The sequence below is a fragment of the Ambystoma mexicanum genome, chromosome 7q (assembly GCF_040938575.1).
Source record: "Ambystoma mexicanum isolate Mex_15411 chromosome 7q, UKY_AmexF1_1, whole genome shotgun sequence".
Taxonomy (NCBI): Eukaryota; Metazoa; Chordata; class Amphibia; order Caudata; family Ambystomatidae; genus Ambystoma; species Ambystoma mexicanum.
In genome coordinates, this window is record NC_090941.1 from 878274524 (window position 1) to 878293088 (window position 18565).

The 18565-nt window shown below is 44.7% G+C and overlaps 1 protein-coding gene across 1 annotated transcript in view; it reads right to left on the reverse strand.

Annotated features, from left to right (window-relative positions):
• The window catches only part of LOC138528089 (uncharacterized), an 840778-nt gene that overhangs the window by 522489 nt on the left and 299724 nt on the right, over window positions 1–18565 (reverse strand). Inside the window, exon 7 of the mRNA XM_069639536.1 lies at window positions 17765–17910. Within this exon, the coding sequence (XP_069495637.1) occupies window positions 17765–17910 (146 nt within the window). The remainder of the gene's footprint in view (window positions 1–17764; window positions 17911–18565) is intronic.

An 18565-nucleotide genomic window follows, 5' to 3' on the forward strand; every position in this document is an offset into this window, starting at 1 on the left:
TTGGCGAATCCAAGCATGCTTTGCACTCCTTTCTTGGATGTTGGTGAGGGCCATAGGAGGATTGCATCCACCTTTCGTGTATCCATATGTACACCTTGTAGTGTGAGCATGAAACCGAGAAACTCAACCTCGGTTACATGGAAAAAACATTTTTCCAACTTGGCATACAATTGGTGTTGTCAAAGCTTCTCTAAGACTGCCCAGACATGGCCTACATGTTCTTCCATGGAATTTGAGTAGATAAGAGTGTCGTCAATGTAAACAAGTGCGCAAACATCCAGTAGTTTACGGAGTACATCATTCATAAAGAATTGGAACGCCGCGGGGGCATTGCATAGCCTGAAGGGCATGACCTGGTATTCAAAGAGGCTGTACTTCATGCAGAAGGCCGTTTTCCACTTGTCTCCCTCTTTTACTCTTACAAGATGGTATGCTCCTCTTAAATCCAGTTTTGTGTAGATTTGAGCATGTTTCACTTGGTCCAGGAGCTCTGAAATAAGTGGTAAAGGATATCAATTTGTTACTGTGATCTGATTGATGGCTCTATAGTCAATGCACATTCTTAAGTCCCCCTACTTTTTAGGCACGAAGAATAAGGGCGAGGAGGCAGGTGACTTGGACGGGCGAATGAAACCGTTTGCCAGGTACTGATCCAGGTAAGTTCTAAGATGCTGATTTTCCTGTTCTGTCAGAGCGTAAATTCGGCTGCAAGGGTTCTGGGATCTGGGTACAAGATCTATTTGACAATCGTAGGGTCTGTGCGTGGACAGAACATTGGCTTGCTCTTTTTTGAAGACATCCTGGTAATCTCGGTATTCAAGCGGTAAGGAGCTGATGAGACCCAACACGATTCCTTTCTTCGGTTTCAGACTAGTGGCATCTTTTTTGTAACATGTGTCGGCACAATCATGAGGAAATGTCAGAACTCATTTTCGCCAGTCGATCCTAGGATTGTGTGTCTCCAGCCAGTGCATTCCCAATATGATCTGGAACTGAGGAGCACTGATGAGATCGAAAGTAATGTCCTCTTGATGCCCGTCCTGACACAGAAGCTTGACCTTCTCAGTGTATTGTGTCACCGGGCCAGATGATAGCTGAGAACCATCCACAGCAGTGATGTTTTCTGATTTCTGCTTCTGTCGGAGAGGAAGGCCTATTTGGAGAGCCAAATCTTGGTTAATATAGTTACCCACAGCTCCACAATCATTATATGTCTCCAAGGCATGTATTTTTGATGGTTGCCTGTGATTCACCAAAAGCACTGGAAGGTCTAAATGTGAAGTCTGTATAGATTACATTTTCATGCTCGAAAAGCGGATCCCTATACTTGCCGGCCATTGGCGTTTCCCGAGTTTTGTTCTTCTTCTTCATCAGTTTTGTCTGTTGCCTCAACCATTTTCTTGGATGATTTTACCGGGCAGTCATGGAGGAAGTGACCTGCTTGCCCACAATATAAGCAAAGCTGTTGTTGTCTTCTTTTTCCCTTTATGCTTTGGTAAGGGGACTTCGTAATCCACCAATTTACATTGGCTCAGACTGTTCATGTGGTTTCGTCTGATTCTCATGAGGTTGTACGTAAACTGACCGTCCCTCTGATCCAGCTCAATCCATTTTCCGATTCTGCAACCTATGATCGAGTTGCACCGTCAGGTCTATGTAGTACGCACACCTCTCAGGTGGATTCACCACTTGCGCCAACACATCCTTAAGTTCTCCACATAACCCTTGGTAAAAGATTGTAGTCCTATTCTCTTCTGGCCAGTTGGTCTGGGCTATGAGACGATTGAAGGTTGCAATATAGGTTAATAGATCTTGACTCCTTTGTCTGAGTGACAACAACTCCTTGTCCAGAGCTTGTCCTTGAGTATGATGGGCATACAATTTCTCCATCTCATGTTGGAAATTCCCAAGGTTCTGGAGTAAAGGGTCATGTTGATTTACCAAAGGTATAGACCAGTCTACTGCACTACCTCCTAAATGCGAGAGTAAAAACACCACTTTGGCTTGGTCATTAGGAAAGGCTCCTGGTCTGCACAAGAAATGAAGGTGACATTGGTTCATAAATACAGCGAACTTTTTTGGGTCACCGATGAAGCTTATGGGAGGGGCTAGTGGCACTGATCCTGGAAGAACCACCCGAACTGGTGTTGATTGTTGTGGTGTGGAAGAATGAGAAGAATGGGTCACTCCAGGCAGTGGAACCTGTCCTGTTTGTGCTTGTAGCATTTGTCTTGCCAATTTGTCAGTTCTTTCTCGAATTACAATAAGATCCCTCCATAATGCATTAGTATCCTTTCTTCAAGCATGTACTTCAGCCCGTAATTCCCCTATTAACAGGGCTAACTGATCTGTTTCTGAAGTTTCCATAATGCCCAGGCAGACAGTATTAGAGGCTTTCGCGTTCTGTTACGCTCACCTGGTCTCTGCGGAGGTGTTGGGGCAGGGTTGCAGCACTCCCTGAACTTGAATCACCCTCTTCAGGCCTCTCCCTCAGTAGAAAAGCTGTGAGCGGTGGTACGTGGTGATACTGCTCCTGCGTGGAGATAAGAGTGTATGAGTGCGCCAATCTGTGATTGTTGTGAATCTCGAACCCTTCACCCCAAAGTACGGTTTCTGTGAGCATAGGCCGGCCCATAAAGCTCACCTGTGAATTATGGAAGATTAGCTCTCCGTCCTTCTACTTCTGGCAGGGGCACGTTGAATGGGATCTAGTTCCTTCACTGATCCCTGATGAGGATTAGTCCAGTCCAGCTGTGACTATGCTTCTCCTTCTGATTGGTAAGGCTTTCTTGAGTTCTTGTGATGCTGTTCATTCTGTTTAATGTCTTTATATGTTGCTCCTATTTATGCCCGCAATAATGTCTCTATTCTGTTTTCTTCCCTTAGATGGAAATGCGGCCTCAATGCCGCTGTGAGACGCGAGACGCGGCCGGATGGAAGATGGATGCTACCGCAATGTTCGACAGCAGGTAAGTGATGGTTTAAGGAAAGCGTGAAGTAAGGCGAAGCGCAACCTTAAACTGACTGTTTTTTTATGTCTAACCTTGTCTTCTGTTTTTCCTTGCAGGCGCTGCTGTCGACGATGGAGCGTGTCATGCTGTGGTGCCAAAATGAATACTTCCCGGCATTCCGGAAAGTGTAAAGATGAATACTTGGTTCACCAAAGAGATGTACAAGTGAGAACAGCTTCCCCCAGTTGGTAAGTATGCTGGCAGGAAGCAGGATGTCCAGGAAGCAGGATCTTCAAAGGTAAGTCTGACCTCAGGCGACGGTGAGCGTTACACTGCTTGCAAGTGCAGAATAACACAAAGCGTCTGTCTTGAGGATCGGGGCAGCTTATATAGCTGAGATCGTGGGCATGCCCATTAGGGACGGCTTACCAGCCACACCCTGCCACTCCTAGAGAGTGAGCATGTGCGAAGGCAATCCATTAGCAGCCACACCCAAGAATACACTTGGGGCTGCTTAATGGATGGAATGTTCAATGTTAATGCATCCTGCTTAATGGATTGAATGTTCAAGGTTAATGCATCTGAAGTGCTATGTCCATAATAAAAAGCTTTTGGGTGTTAAATGGATGTTCTTGTTTACTTTTGTTCATGAGCCTGGTGCCAGGACAGTGTCCACCCAGGTCTCCTGTGCATGCAACGCCTGCATGCCTGTGCCCCTGACTTCATGACTATGACATAAACATTAATGATGATCCCAGAGAGGACAAGAAGGATGCCATGGTTAGCTCCCAATGGGTGCCACCATTAATGGGAGAGGAAGAGAAAGGAGAGGGCACATAGACCATAAGTGGAATCCAAAGGTCCAGAGAAGGAACGACAAAGAGGATATCAGTGAAAGTATGTCTGGAGGAAGCGTTGGCATAGGTGTCAGCAATGGGCAGGCCTGGATTAGAGACCAGTGGATCCTTCTTGATCGTATACATTCCAGACTTCATCAGAGGGATAGGATAGGTGATAGAATAGCAATTGGAGTAAATAGTGGGGATTGACAGCACCATTAAGGGAGAGTGCAGAGAGAATGAAAGGGGTAGAGAGGGAGATAGGGAAGAACTGCAGAGCATGATACCAACTACAACCAACAGCATTGCAACAATGTAGAGTCAAGTGTCCAGGAAGGAAAAAGGCCTTGGTTACATCACATAACAGAAAGCACAACACCTAGATGCAAGTTATCAGGACAGAGGGAAGAACATAGATAGAACGATAGAGGGAAAAGGCCTAGTTTTTAAACACAGCAGCGAGTGCAAGAACACGCAGATTCGACTTTCCTAGAAAAAAGTGAAAAGGCCCAATTCTTAAACACAGCAGCGAGTGCACAAACACACAGATTTGGTATTCCTAGAAAAGAGGGAAAAGCCTAATTTTTAAACACAGAAGTGAGTGGAAGAACAAGCAGTGAGTGGAAGAACACACAGATTCGGCTTTCATAGAAAAGAGGGAACAGCCTAATTTTTAAAAACAACAATAAATGCAAGAACACACAGATTTGACTTTCCAAGAAGGGAGAAAGTCCACTGGCTAATTATGACAATTCACCAATGGCAAATATGGGAAACAAACAACTACCAAGTGCAGCAGACTGCAGAATTAGCTAACAGAACTAATAAGTGAGGAGGAACAATTAAATAGGGAACAGTAATGGCTGTCTCCCCTGCCTGCACTGTTCTTACATTGTCAGTCGCTGCTGGTTGACAGCTGCACTGCCTGCTCACAAGGCGTACACTGGTAAACACCCTGTGGAGCTGCTCCTGTGGGAGATGCCCTTTGCCTCTGGGCCCTTAGCCACAGAGGGCTGCAATGGGCAGAGAGGCTACCCTACTGGGTTCTCATAAGAGGGACAAAGCACCCAATCTGGCGTCTGGATGGGTTTGGAGGCAGGCTGGAATGGGGAAGGAGGGGAGAAGCTCACATGAGCCACGATGTGGCAAGGCCCGAGAAATAAAATGTTTTAAACCAGTGCAGTTGGGAGTGCACAAGATGGAAAAGAATCACTCAACCAGATCGCAAATTGCAGGAAAATGCTGTATCCAGCGTCGGCAGGCAGTGTAGTTAGAAGAAACACAAACAAGCAACCAATCAGGGTTCGATGGCGGGGCGGGAGGTGGGCAGGAACAAAGAAGAAGGGGAGAAGCTCACACAAGCAGCAAGATCCTGAGAAATACAACTTTTAAAACCAGTGCAGGGGGGAGAGCGCAAGAGGGAAAAGAATCACTCATCCAGATGGCAAATTACAGGGAAATGCCGCCACGCTGAGCGTTGGCAGGCAGTGTAGTTAGAAGAAACAGAGACAAGAACCCATTCAGGGTTGGGCGGTGTGGGAGGTGGGCGGGAACGTGGAAAGTAGGGAGAAGCTCACACGAGCCGTTATGTGGCAAGGCCTAGAGAAATACAAGGCCCACAAGATGGAAAAGAATCACTCACCCTGATGACAAATTGTAGGGAAATGCCACGCCAGGCATCGGCAGGGGGTGAAGTTAGAAGAAACACAGACAAGCACACAATCAGGGGTTGGGGCAGGGTGGAAGATGGGCGGGAATGAGGAAAGTGGGGAAAAGCTCACACGATAAGTGATGTGGCAAGGCCCAGAGAAATAAATGTTCTAAACCAGTGCAGCGGGGAGCGCACAAGATGGAAAAGAATCACTCACCCAAATGGCAAATTACAGGGAAATGCCACGCTGAGCGTCGGCAGGCAGTGTAGTTAAAAGAAACACAAACAGGCACCCAATCAGGGGTGGAGGGTGGAGTGGGAGGCGGGCAGGAATGAGGAAGGAGGGGAGAAGCTCACACGAGCCACAATGCAGCAAGACCCAGCGAAATCCAACTTTTAAAATCAGTGAAATAGGGAGCATAAAAGATGGAATAGAATCACTCACCCAGATGGCAAATTGCAAAGAAATGCAACGCCGAGTGTCGGCAGACACTGCAGTTAGATGAAACACAGACAAGCACCCAATCAGGGGTTGGTGGGAGGGAATGAGGAAGGAGGGGAGAAGCTCACACGAGAAACAACGAGGGAAGGCCCAGAGAAATAACACTTTTTTAAGCAAGTGCAGCGGGGAGCACGCAAGATGGAAAAGAATCACTCACCAAGATGGAAAATTGCAGGAAAATGCTGGACTGAGCTTTGGCAGGCAGTGCAGTTAGAAGAAACACAGACAAGCACCCAATCAGGGGTCGGTGTGGGGTGGGAGGCAAGTAGGATGCAGAGGAGAAGCTCACACGAGCTGTGATGCGGCATGGCCCAGAGAAATACAAGTGTTTAAACCAGCGCAATGCGGAGCGCGCAAGATGGCAAAGAATCACTCACCCAGTTTGAAAATTGCAGGAAAATGCCACGCCGGGCATGGGCAGGCAGTGTAGTTAGAAGAAACACAGACAAGCACCCATTCTGGGGTCGGGGCAGGGTGGAAGGCGGCAGGGGCGTAGGAGACACATAAAATCGGGGGGGACAGGGGACATCTTGGGGACTTTGCTTTATTTATTTATTGTGTTTTAGTCAAAGAACTCGACTTTTCACAAAATTAGAATTAAAATAGCAGTACGTACTAAATTACAAATATCACTGTATAAAACAAGAGAAAAGAAGAAAAGAAAACAGAAGAAAATTAAAGGATGCAGCAGTAAAGAACATGTCTTTGTATGTTGCATTTCTGGATTTTTCATCTGACTATGAGCTCATGGTAAGAGAGAGGAAATAACAATTACTTCCACTGGGCCACAGCTAGGACACCAGCTCGTAATGAGGCAGATCACCTGTAAGTTGACTCCTGCCAAATAAAGGAGTTGTAGCCTTTTCTACCAACTGCAAGTTGCTACTTTTTTGTGAGGGGCAAGGAGACATGTGTGTCTTTTGGAATGGAAAGATGGTGGTTTCAAAGAAAGACGAAATCTTGTTTGTACCTCTGAGTAAGCCCTGTTATGGAAGTAGAGGGACCAAGTGTGTGATGTTGCTTCTTTGACTGTCCTCCTGGGGTGGTGGGGGGGGGGTACAGCAAAGAAGGAGGATGAACGATCGCAAACCCACCCACTTACAAGCACTCAGGTCCCCGGCCAATTGTGTCGGACCCAGGGGATGCCTAGTAGGTGGGGTGTATGTGAAACCAGGGGGTGGCCAGAGGGGTAGCCCGCTATGTGGCCTGCCCCTCTAGCACCCCTGCGATGGCCCATCTAGCCTCTCACGATGAGTCTGGTCCCTCTTATTCCATCTCATGCTGGCTTCAGAGCCTAGCCTTTCTTTGCCTTTGTTATTCTGAATGCAGAGCTGGACTCTGTTCCTTTCTCGTTTAACATTTGCTGCAAAGCCTGATCTATGTGATTCTCTCATATGTTACCAGGACGGCAGAGCATGGGTCCTCTGCACTGTTACATTATTCAAAGAGCCCCTCTGGCCTTTCTTTGCCTCTCCCTTGTCTCACTGCGTGCTTGCTTAATACATACCTCCTTGCTTGAACACTCAACATATTCTCCCTAACACAGCAAATGTAGCTGCAGTCTGTTGTAACTTCTATTTGTTCCGTGTTTTGAATTGGCATCTTATTTCCGCTTTTCTGTCTGCAGTGGAAAGTCACTGCCATCATGGTTCTACCTGGCCATAAGAGGGCAACAGCTAGCCAATATTGGAAGAACAAGGGCATATTATGCCAGAGGCTGGCAACTGCCTTCCTAATGCCTACACAAGAGACACAACTCTTGCCTTTGTTTCTAACAGTAATTCAGTGGATGAAGAAACGCAAGAGCACACATATTGCTTATAAAGGAAGGGGATGATGTCACACTTGGTTAAGATATTTTGATCACGCCCGGAGATAATTTCCAGCTGCAATTAAGGGATTACCTTTTAGACTTCTGGCTTTAAATAACGTTAGTATCACCTGGAAAGCACAGAGGTTGCTCAACAGGGTTCCTGGAGCACGAGGGGTACCCTGCCTGCGGCTATGTATGATTGGAGAGCATTCTTGCCCTGTTTTGGAGCCTGGCCCCTACAACCATGATGGGGGGAGGGGCCTATTTCTTTTGGTTGTATGTACCCTTTGAGGGTGGGCAGACATTTCCTCCTGCTTTAGCCCACTAATAGCTCTGCTTTGCAACTTTAACACACATACCTGTCAGGTGGCATGTAACTCAATGCTACTAATTTTATCAGCCTCAGAAGTCTGGAATCCTTTGCCACATCAACTAGGGTACAGCCTTGCCACCTGAGACTTACCCATGTCTCAGTCGGCATCTGTCAGCCTGTGGGGAAGACACACACAGAAAGAGCAGGGCACAGTGCCCTTGTGGGTTTTTCACACTTCTTCCTCGGGGTGGGCACAATTCACTCCGCAGAGAAAGTGGCACATGCTGGGCAACATGCTCCCACTTTGACAATGTCACCCAAAGAGCGAAATTGGCGATTTGAAATACCTCTGTTGACTTACTATTGCACAATCCACACTGATGGGTTTCAGCACCTGCTTAACGCGAGATGGCAATTAAGGGCATTTGCCAACGCAATCAAGAAGCACAGGGCACCCTCTTACCAGCGACATGCCATGCTCACTCATTCTGATCACAAATTGGCATTTATATGGGGTCATGTTAAATGTATTTATTACATGTGTAGCATCACGCAAAACCCCCAAGCATCTAGGCGCAAAGTAAACTGCATGGAGTGGACCACTTCCATTGGCACACATTTTTAATTTTCCGCCACAAAATGGAAGATTTTAACTTGAAATCACATTGCTTTTCCATTTGGAAGAGTGTAAATACCTCACGCAATTAGCGATTGCTGGCGGAATTGACAATGGCTTCCTCTGGACTCTGCCCGCTTTTACCAGGTTTAATTTCCAAACAGATCCCAGAGGAGTCCTTTTCCTTATTTCCAGCATGAGAATCCATGCTGGCAGTAAGGCCGCATTTGTCAGGTGGAGCCGGAAATACAGGGGGTCCTGGTGTGTCCACACGGCTTCCCAACTCCACCCAGAAAATGCACGAAAAACTGGCCAGTTAGAAAAAGCGACAGTAGTAGTGTTTTCCACCAATTTTTCTGAACCAATTGACCTGGAAAATGCTGTGTTGCATCGGAAGCTGAATGCATTCACTCTGCCTATTATCCCACCGGAAGATTAAGTCAGGTGCTGAACACAGGTGTTACATATTCCTGTGCACAATCTGCATTTGGAGCAGGGGCGTTGCTAGGGGGGGGCTAAGGGGGCCATAGCCCCTGGGTTGTAGCCCCGGATAGAATCTCAGGAGCTACAGCCAAAAGACTAGCTAGCCCCCAGTCCCAACAGTTCCGACATCAGCGTAGCCCCGGGACCTAGCAACTCCCCTGATTTGGAGAATTAACTAACTGAGCTACCTTACAAATGATGTCTCCTCTGGGGCTTCACCGTCTTAACCCCTTAACTGCCATGGGTATTTCCCCCCAGTGCCAAGGACTTTTTTGGTGATTTCGGTATGTCACCATTCAATCCCTTGTAACTCATTTTACATGAGGTATCTCGGAGAAAGGTGGCCCCTTTTTTCCCACATGTAGGCGATCGTAATACCACCCAGGAATCCTAGTTTGCTGTAGGGGGTGAGAGAAAATAACCAAAAAGGATAACATTTGGGGTTTATTCAGAACATGCCAATAAAATGTTGTACAAAGAAGCCTGTGGTGTTTCCTTTGTAAGAGCTAGGAACAAATGGTTTGCTGTGCTGGCTGGATTTGCCATTTTCCAGGCTTTCAAGAACAGATTGAGTGGAAACCAAAATAACATATTTTGATATGCTAATCAGCTGTTTTGTGAGAGGTAGGCGATTTTGAAGTTTTTTGTCCAATAGGACATGCGTGGACGGAATGGAAGAAAAAGGTAGGAAAGCTGAATGGGAAGCCAGAAAGGCATACATTTCTGAAAAGTAGCCAATATTCCAAGTTTAGGAAGGGGTGATTTGCACAGGTCAGGCAACTAAGTAGGAAAAGATTCCATAGTTTGGGGGGAAATCGGGAAAATGACAGAAAAAAACCCACAATTTCCGCAAATTTCACTCTGGTCACCAACCGAAACACGCAGCCAACAACACATGGCCTATCTTCCTGCATTCCCACAGGTTTCCTGATGAAAATGGTACCTCACATGTGTGGGTGCACCTACCTGGGTGCAAAGGGAAAACCCTAAAACACTGGTAACCCCAAGTCTTTTCGCACAGCAGATTTTCAGGAATTTTGCTCATGTGGACTACCTACCGAATTGGGCCCAGCGTGTCGAAGCCACGAAGAAAAATAGTAAATCCCATGCATTTCTGAAAAGAAGACACCCGTGGTAATCCACAGAGGTCTGACTTGCGTGAATCGCCCCATAATTTATGACCCACAATCCCTGACAAAGTCTGAAATTTAGTGGAAAAAACTTCACTTTGTTTGGGAATGTGGGTAATAAATTCTGGGGCGATTCAATCACGTCAGACCTCTGTGGGTTCCCACGGGTGACTTCTTTTTGAAAATGCATGGGTTACCCTGTTTTCATTCGTGGCTTCGACACCCTATGTCCAAATCTGTAGGTAGTCTCCTCAAACTCTTTGGGGGTTACCAGTGGTTTAGCCTTTTCCCTTAGCGCCCAGGTAGGTGCACCCATACATGTGAGGTACCATTTTTGTCGGTACACCAGTGGGAATGCAGGATGGTAGGACATGTGTTGTTGGCAGTGTGTTTCAGTGGGTGGCCAGAGTGAAATGTCTGAAAATTGTGTTTTTTTCCACCAAATTTCAGAGACATTTCCCTCTGCCCACCCACCGAAACACGCCGCCAACAACATATGTCCTACCTTCTCATGTTCCCACAGGAGTCCCGCCGAAAACGGTACCTCACATGTGTGGATGCAACTACCTCGGCACAAAGGGAAAAGGCTAACCCACTGATAACCCCAAGCCTTACGGCAAAGCAGATTTTTCTCATGTGGACAACCTACAGATTTGGGCCTAGGGTGTTGAAGCCACCAAGGAAAACAGGGAACCCCATGCATTTCCGAAAAGAAGGCATGCGTGGGCACCCCCCTTTCCACTAAAAACATCCATGGTGGTTTAGTGACCCCCACACCCACACAAAACAAGTTATCATTTTTTTTTTATTTTTTTTTTTGCCTCTTTCCTGGGGGAAGATTGTGCTAGCAATCTGCCCCCAGGGAGGGCTACATGAGATGCCCCCATCCATTTGGGGTGGGGAAAGAGGGCCACCCCCTTTCCACTAAAAACATCCATGGTGGTTCAATTGCCCCCCACACCCACCCAAAACAAGTTATAATTTGTTTTATTTTTGTTTTGCCCCTTTCCTAGGGGCAGATGGGCACATGTGTGTGGCCATCTTCCCCCGGGGGGGCAAAATGTACTGCCCTAGGGGGGGGTTGCTCTGCCAATATTTGCTGTGGCCCCACTCCCCACCCCAAACGGATGGGGGCATCTCATGTACCCCTTCCTAGGGGCAGAAATCTGCCCAGGGAAGGCTACATGGGGTGCCCCCATACACTTAGGGCGGGGGGACAGGGCCACCCCCCCTTTCAAACACAAAAATACTGGTTGTCTAGTGGGCCCCCCACCCCCTCCCAAAACAAGTTATATATATATATATATATATATATATATATATATATATATATATATATATATATATATATATATATATATATATATATATATATTTGTTTTGCCCTTCCCTAGGGGCAGATGGCACATGTGTGTGACCATCTGACCCCATGGGGGTGGCAAAACGTACTGCCCCAGGCTTGGGGGGTGGGGTGGCTCTGCCAATATTTGCAGTGGTCACTCCCCTCACCCCAAATGGATGGGGGCATCTCATGTACCCCTTCCTAGGGGCAGAAATCTGCCACCAGGGAGGGCTACATAAGGTGCCCCCTCATCCACTTAGGTTGGGGGGGAGGGCCGTCCCCCTTTCAAACACAAAAAATCCTGTTGGTCTAGTGGGCCCCCCTGCCCCACCGCCCCACCCAAAACAAGTTATAATATATATATATTTTTTTGTTTGCCCCCCTTCCCTGGGGGCAGATGATCACCCATCTGCCCCCAGGGTATGTATTGCCCCCATGCTTTAGGGGCCAAGGGGGAGAGGGCAGCTTACACAATAAGCAGCCCCTCCCCCCACTTCAAAAACAGATCCCTGCACGACACACCAAACACATTTATCTGGGGGGATAAATGACATTACATCCCCCCACTTAAAATTGTGGGGGAGATTTGTCCCCCCTGTCCTCCACATGTCCTACGCCCATGGAAGGCGGTCGTGAATGAGAAAGGTGGGTAGAAGCTCACACGAGGCGTGATGAGGAAAGGCCCAGAGAAATAAATGTTCTAAACTAGTGCAGAGGGCAGCGCACAAAAGAATCACTCACCCAGATGACAAATTGCAGGTAAATGCCTCACCGAGAATCGGCAGGCAGAGGAGTTAGAAGAAACACAGACAAGCACTCAATCAGGGGTTGTGGGCGGTGTAAGAGCGGGGTGGGAGGTCATTGGCAATGAGGAAGGACAGGAGAAGCTCAAATGAACCCCAATGCAGCAAGGCTGAGAGAAATAAACATTTTAAACATGTGCAGCAGGTAAGCGCACAAGATGGAAAGAATCACTGACCCAAAGGGCAGAAAAATAAAATCTTGCTGCCATTCATCTGTTTGTTAGGTCATCTTTCTTCACTTACCCTTACTTTCCCTGAGAGAAAAAATGATCATGATGTCCCTTGTTCCTTTCTGTCACCCATAAAGGTTTTTTTTTCACTTTATTTATTATACTATTTGGCTGTGTGTTTGCCTCATTCCTTGTGTGCCATCTTACATTTGGATTGCCTCTGCCTCTCCAAAATAACATTAACATTTGTATTTTTGCTTGTTTGTGTGAAACCCAAAACATTTTCTCATTTGTGTGTGAACCAGAGGATCATTCCTGGTTTGCCTCCCGCAGGGCGGGCACTTAGTCAGTATACACGTGGTGTGGGGCCAACACAACGACATGTGTGGCCCAGTGCATCACTTACAGAGTTAGTAGACAACTACGTCCCTCAACAGTCCAGTTCCAGCTTGCCCCGGGTATTCAAGTCCTTGTGGTGTGCGCTGATGCTGTGCACCGGATTTCATCATGTTTTGTGATCTGTCTGTTGTGGTGAAGTTGTATAGCTAGTTGTGCTCCTATCCCCTGAAGAAAAGACAGAGGAGAAGAAGACCTAAGGTTAGTGTGTGTGTGGGGTGTGTGTTTGTTTCATGTGTATTTATGCTTGCATGTGTGTTTGAATATAATGCATTGTGTGTGTGCATGTGTGTGCACATGTATGTTTGTAAGTGTAAGACAAGTTGAGTGAGGCTGTAGCTATGTGTTTATGTCTGTGTATGTTAGCATCAGAGTGTGTCTGCTCATGTGTCTGCTCATGAGTGTGTGTACTCATGTGTTGTTTAGTTTGTCCCTGTAAATCCCTGCAAGAGGCTGATGGCATAGACCGGTTGTGGCAGTAGCTTCATGCATGTAACTTAAAGTGACTCTTTCAGGCATAGATATATTTTAGCAGAAGCTTCACACATGTGATGGACAGTGATCACTACTGGCACAGATAGGTTGTGGCATCATCATCATGCATGTGATTTAAAGTGATCATTACTGGCATAGACAGGTTGGTGCAGCAGTCTCATGCAAGAACTTACACTGGCCATTACTGACATAGATAGGTTCTGGATGCAGCATCATGCATGGGATTTACAGTGACCAGCATCTACTTTTGCAATTATATTTTGTATATGCAGTAACTGATTTGGCTTTTGACTTTGCAGCCGGGTGACTTGGGAACATAGGGCTTGGTGCATTGTTCTCTTGACCTTCTAGCCTATCTAAACTTATTCAGTGTGCATTTAAATATGTTCAGTGTTAATTTAAAACTATTAAAATGAGAAATGGTCATAACTTTATTAATAGAAATGCCAAATAGTGAGGACACATATCCAGGCGTGTGTCTCGGCCGGATGATTACAGTCATCCATGTTTCATTGAGCTGGCAGGGTCCTACCATCAATGCAATAACGATGATTTTGCATGTTAGAATATTAAGACCACCTTTTTCGTTTCATTTGTACAGGAATTCAAATCAACAAATGAAGATTTGGTGTGTGTGTTCTACACAGGCGACTCACTATGAGGCAAGACAGTCAAAAGATTTGACCAATCAAATAGTGTGTCATAAGTGTGGGACTATGGTACATTTTAGAAAGACAGAAACAGAGAGGGAAGATGATTACAATTCTGGACTGCAAGCACCTGTACATGAGCTAGAGAGTTGGGCCTTATCCATAATGAGAAGATTACCTGAAGGAGATTTGCTTTCCAAGAGCGCAGAGAGGGTGACAGGCAGATCTTTTGTGAAAACTCACACAGGTCTATACTCACAACTATTTACATGTGAGATATGATGTATGCAGTATCTCTCTGATTTCAGCATTTGTTGGTACTATTCGGGAAAGCAAAGTTCTTTCAGTGGTTTGTCGTGTAAATGTATGTGTATTTTGGAAATGTCTTGAAGCGAAGAGAGTTTTGATACATTGACCGACAAGCAGCAGAATTAATACTGGAATACCTATTGCTATACAGAAATATATATAGATTTGATTATGTAAATGAATGCATGTTTCTGAGAACTAACGAGATTTATACTGGCAGGTTATTTTCACTTGTGTAGAAAAGCTACCGCTTATAGGGTAATATTGTAGTGACTTCCTCTACATAAAGCTTAGGGACCCCTTTTGCACTGATTTTACTTTAATAAAACAAAATATTGATTCCAAAAAGAGACTGTTTCCTGTCTGCAGAATTGTGGCATGCGATAGTATGTCAGTGAGCATTATATCGATGTCACCAACTTAATGGCAGCATTCAATATATAGCAGTTGATATATGTAAACAGTGTCACTACCTCTAAGACAGGAAAATTGTATTACCATTTTTAAGAGAGTTGGGTCTATGGTCTGTTAATGGTAGGCTTCTGTCCGACTCGGCGAAACAGCTGACTTTCAGGAATCGCAGGTATGCCTCAACAATTGATTATTTCTTGATCCATGTGAATGACTGGCATCTCCAGCTATTCCTTACTGTGATCATAGCCCATTAATACAGGCTATTCGATCCCCCCTAGCAATATTAAGGGAGTCCCCGAGAAAGTGCAATGTTAAGTCTTGTATTCTTTTGAAGTCAAATAAAATGGGCCAATTGAGATGAAGAAGTAACTTTCAATAAGCTTATTACTGCTATTATACCAGGAATGAAGAACGTTTTCTTTCAAGCGCTTCAACTGAAATTGCCATCTTGGATGCTCACAATAACATTTTGCAAATGGCAATGTTTTTTGACATTTAAAACTCAAACAACTACAGCTTAAAACACTGTTCCAGACTACAAACATATGTAAACTTTTCTCCTAAAAATATAGAAGGATCCATACAGGAATAATTCTGAGGTGGCAAGGGCAAGACAGAATTACAGAAATGTATTAGCAAAGTCAAAAAAAGTTTGGAAGCATTTAGAATCTACAGCCCACTGCAAAACTATGGGCCTCATTACGACCCAGGCGGTAAGGGGTTAACGGCGCTGTAAAAGGTGGCAGCGCCGTTAACCCCTTACCATCTAATTACGAGGTTTTACCAGCCGTTAAGGAAGGAACCTGCAAAGGGACTTTCAAGGTAATTACGGTACCGCAATTTGCGGTACCGTAATTACCGCATTCCCCATTCCCATTGAGCCCTATGGGGGCAAAAATGGGAATGGGGAAGGGCCAATGGTGAATGGGGAATTACCGCCCCACCAACCTTGGAATGGGGCGGTAATTCTGCCATCCACCATGGCGCAATCGGTAAAATACCAGCGTCAACCATGGCGCTAATAGCGACATGTTTAAGGCCGGGGTCGTAATGAGACCCTAAGAGTACATTCTGGTCAATTGTGTCCTGTTGCCTTGTGACTGATTACAGCGCTGACAATGAGAAGCTTCCCCCCATCAGCTTGGGTAAATTATACCACTCACTCCTCAATTCAATCTGATTGCTCTATTTTGCATTCACACTATTGGAGAAGAGGGAACTGACATTAAGAGAGCAAGCACCTATCAAATGCAATCTTGAGGAAGCTCTGATTGCTCTTTCTGTGTCTCCTTGCGGGAAAGCCTCAAGTCCATACTTGGTTCCCCAGGACATAGTGAAACATAACAAATCCAATTTGGGCTGCAGTATTCACTAATACTTTTAACACAATTGCAGCCAGTAATTTATTTCCCCGATAGTTGGGGGAAGGCACTTATTGTCCAGTGACAGATTAGACCCAAGATGCTATCAGATAATTGTACTAACTGGTACATTAGCAAAATAGCATGCTAGTTTTATTTACAATCACATCACTGTTTGGGATAGATCAAAGAATATTGTTCCAGAAGAACAATATGGATTTAGAGAAGCCTTTGGAACCACTGAGCTACACTTAAACCTCAGATTAATCCTAGATAAACAGGTTCTAGGGCATACGAGCCCAATTTATCTGGTGCTTATAGATCTGAGCTTTTCCTTGGATTGTGTTAATCAACCAAAATGCTGGCAGTCACTCTACCAGTTCGGTTTTTCTAGGCCATTGCTAAATGTGTTGATTGTATCACCTATCAATATATCTGCAAGGTTACAGTTGGACTAGCAGTTCATCTTTTCAGCATTTTGTGCAACCTGCAGGATTAGACAGGGACGTGTGATGGTTCCACTTTTGTTCAGCTTCTACGTTAATTCACTCCGAGTTGAAAAAGATTGACTAAGTATACACTGAGAATTCTGGCAGGTACTTGTGTGACATCCATAAACTGGAGAATGGCTATATAGACATCATGGACTGTCACATTTGTAAATCTAAAGTAATGTGTCTAGGTAGGCTGATGTGGGTCAATCAATTCCCCTAATTAGGGATTCCTTTTAGTAACAATATGGCACTGATGTGATTGTATAATTAGTTCAGCCACAAAACTGGCTCAGGACAATGGTGTGCTTCTTATTTATTGAAGAGGTTTGAAAGATTCAATCTTTCCCATCTATCTTGCAAATGAAATCGCAACAGGCACTTAGTCTCGTGTCAGGCACCAGTGACCCCAATTCAAGTAAATAAAATACATTGTGGTGCTATATTTTTGGGGTGGGCAAGTGTTCTCCAACATACTTCACGCCCCTTGACACTGACCTAGATTAGATAAGTGACTAAATTAGCATAAAACATAAGAATTCTGGGTTAGATTGCAGAAGAACATGAATACACACACTTTCTATTCTTGTTTCCCATACATAAATCAAATATATGCATATTCACTACTGAACAAACATGTTGAACTTGCTATGCATTCTCATATTGAAAGAGCACTATCCGTTATGAAGAAACGTGCTGCTGCATAATTAGTTCTTTTTTTGTTCTCAGTTTTTTTTGTCATGCTTTCTGTTTTCTTGTTATTTAAATGTGCTATCATGCATGTAATGTTATTTTATGAATGTTTTTAACATTCAGAACAAAGATATAACCAACTATCTAGGCCTATTATTTTGTCTCGTTACACATAAACAAAAATGCAGTCCTAAAAATGTTAAGGTTTTTTAAATGTGCAACTACTGTGTTGTTTCATCATTTTCTTGTGACTAGTATTTTTCTATCATCCGTCATAACATTTTGTGAACCGAGTCATCCACATTCAATCAGTCTTATGCGTCTACCATTTCAAAGACTTACTTGAAGAAGGTGTGCACACAAATTCTTGGGTTGCTGTAGGGTAGCTTCTCAATTGGCCACCCTGAAAAGATGTGTATTTTATGCAGGAACTTCATGAAGTCTGGCCCCTCTCTTGATTCATTGTTCAAAAAGATACCTAGAAAGTCCTGTAGGGCACAAAGGTGGCATATTCCTAAATATTTCGAAAAAGTGAGACAGCATTGAACGTGTATGCATAGCAACAAGCATTGGCATAGAGAGCGGACCATCGTTACATCTAAAAAACGAAAGTATATTATTATGCACTCATGGGTATTTTTGTGCTGTTTGTTTCTCTCCTCAACCCCGAATAAAGGAATGGCTCCTTTACTTTTATGAAGCATGCTTCAGGGTGAGAAACCTTTGTTTCTTAGAGCTAACAACCAAAACATAAATTTGGATAATAAAGGAATTATGATTGCTAAATCGCTTCTTCTTTGTCGCTTCAATTAAAGCTGTAGTGTTTATGCGGCTAGAATAGAATTCCCCTACTTTTGTATTTTCTGGTAGCCTTAAATTGGGAAAGTACAGAACTCATGTACATTTCCCAAAACGATGGCATTGCACCCATCTCATCTTAAAAGATATTCCTCTAAAAGAAATAGTGACTTGCATATCATTGGACCATCATGGTATAAATGACACTAAAATCCCAATGGAGGTATTTTTAAGAAAAGGGGAGACCAGCATTGGCACCTATGTGTTATTTTGTCCCCTCCATGCAATTTTAAACATTGATAAAGCATAGTATAACATCGAAGAGTAAAACCAAGTAAACATTGC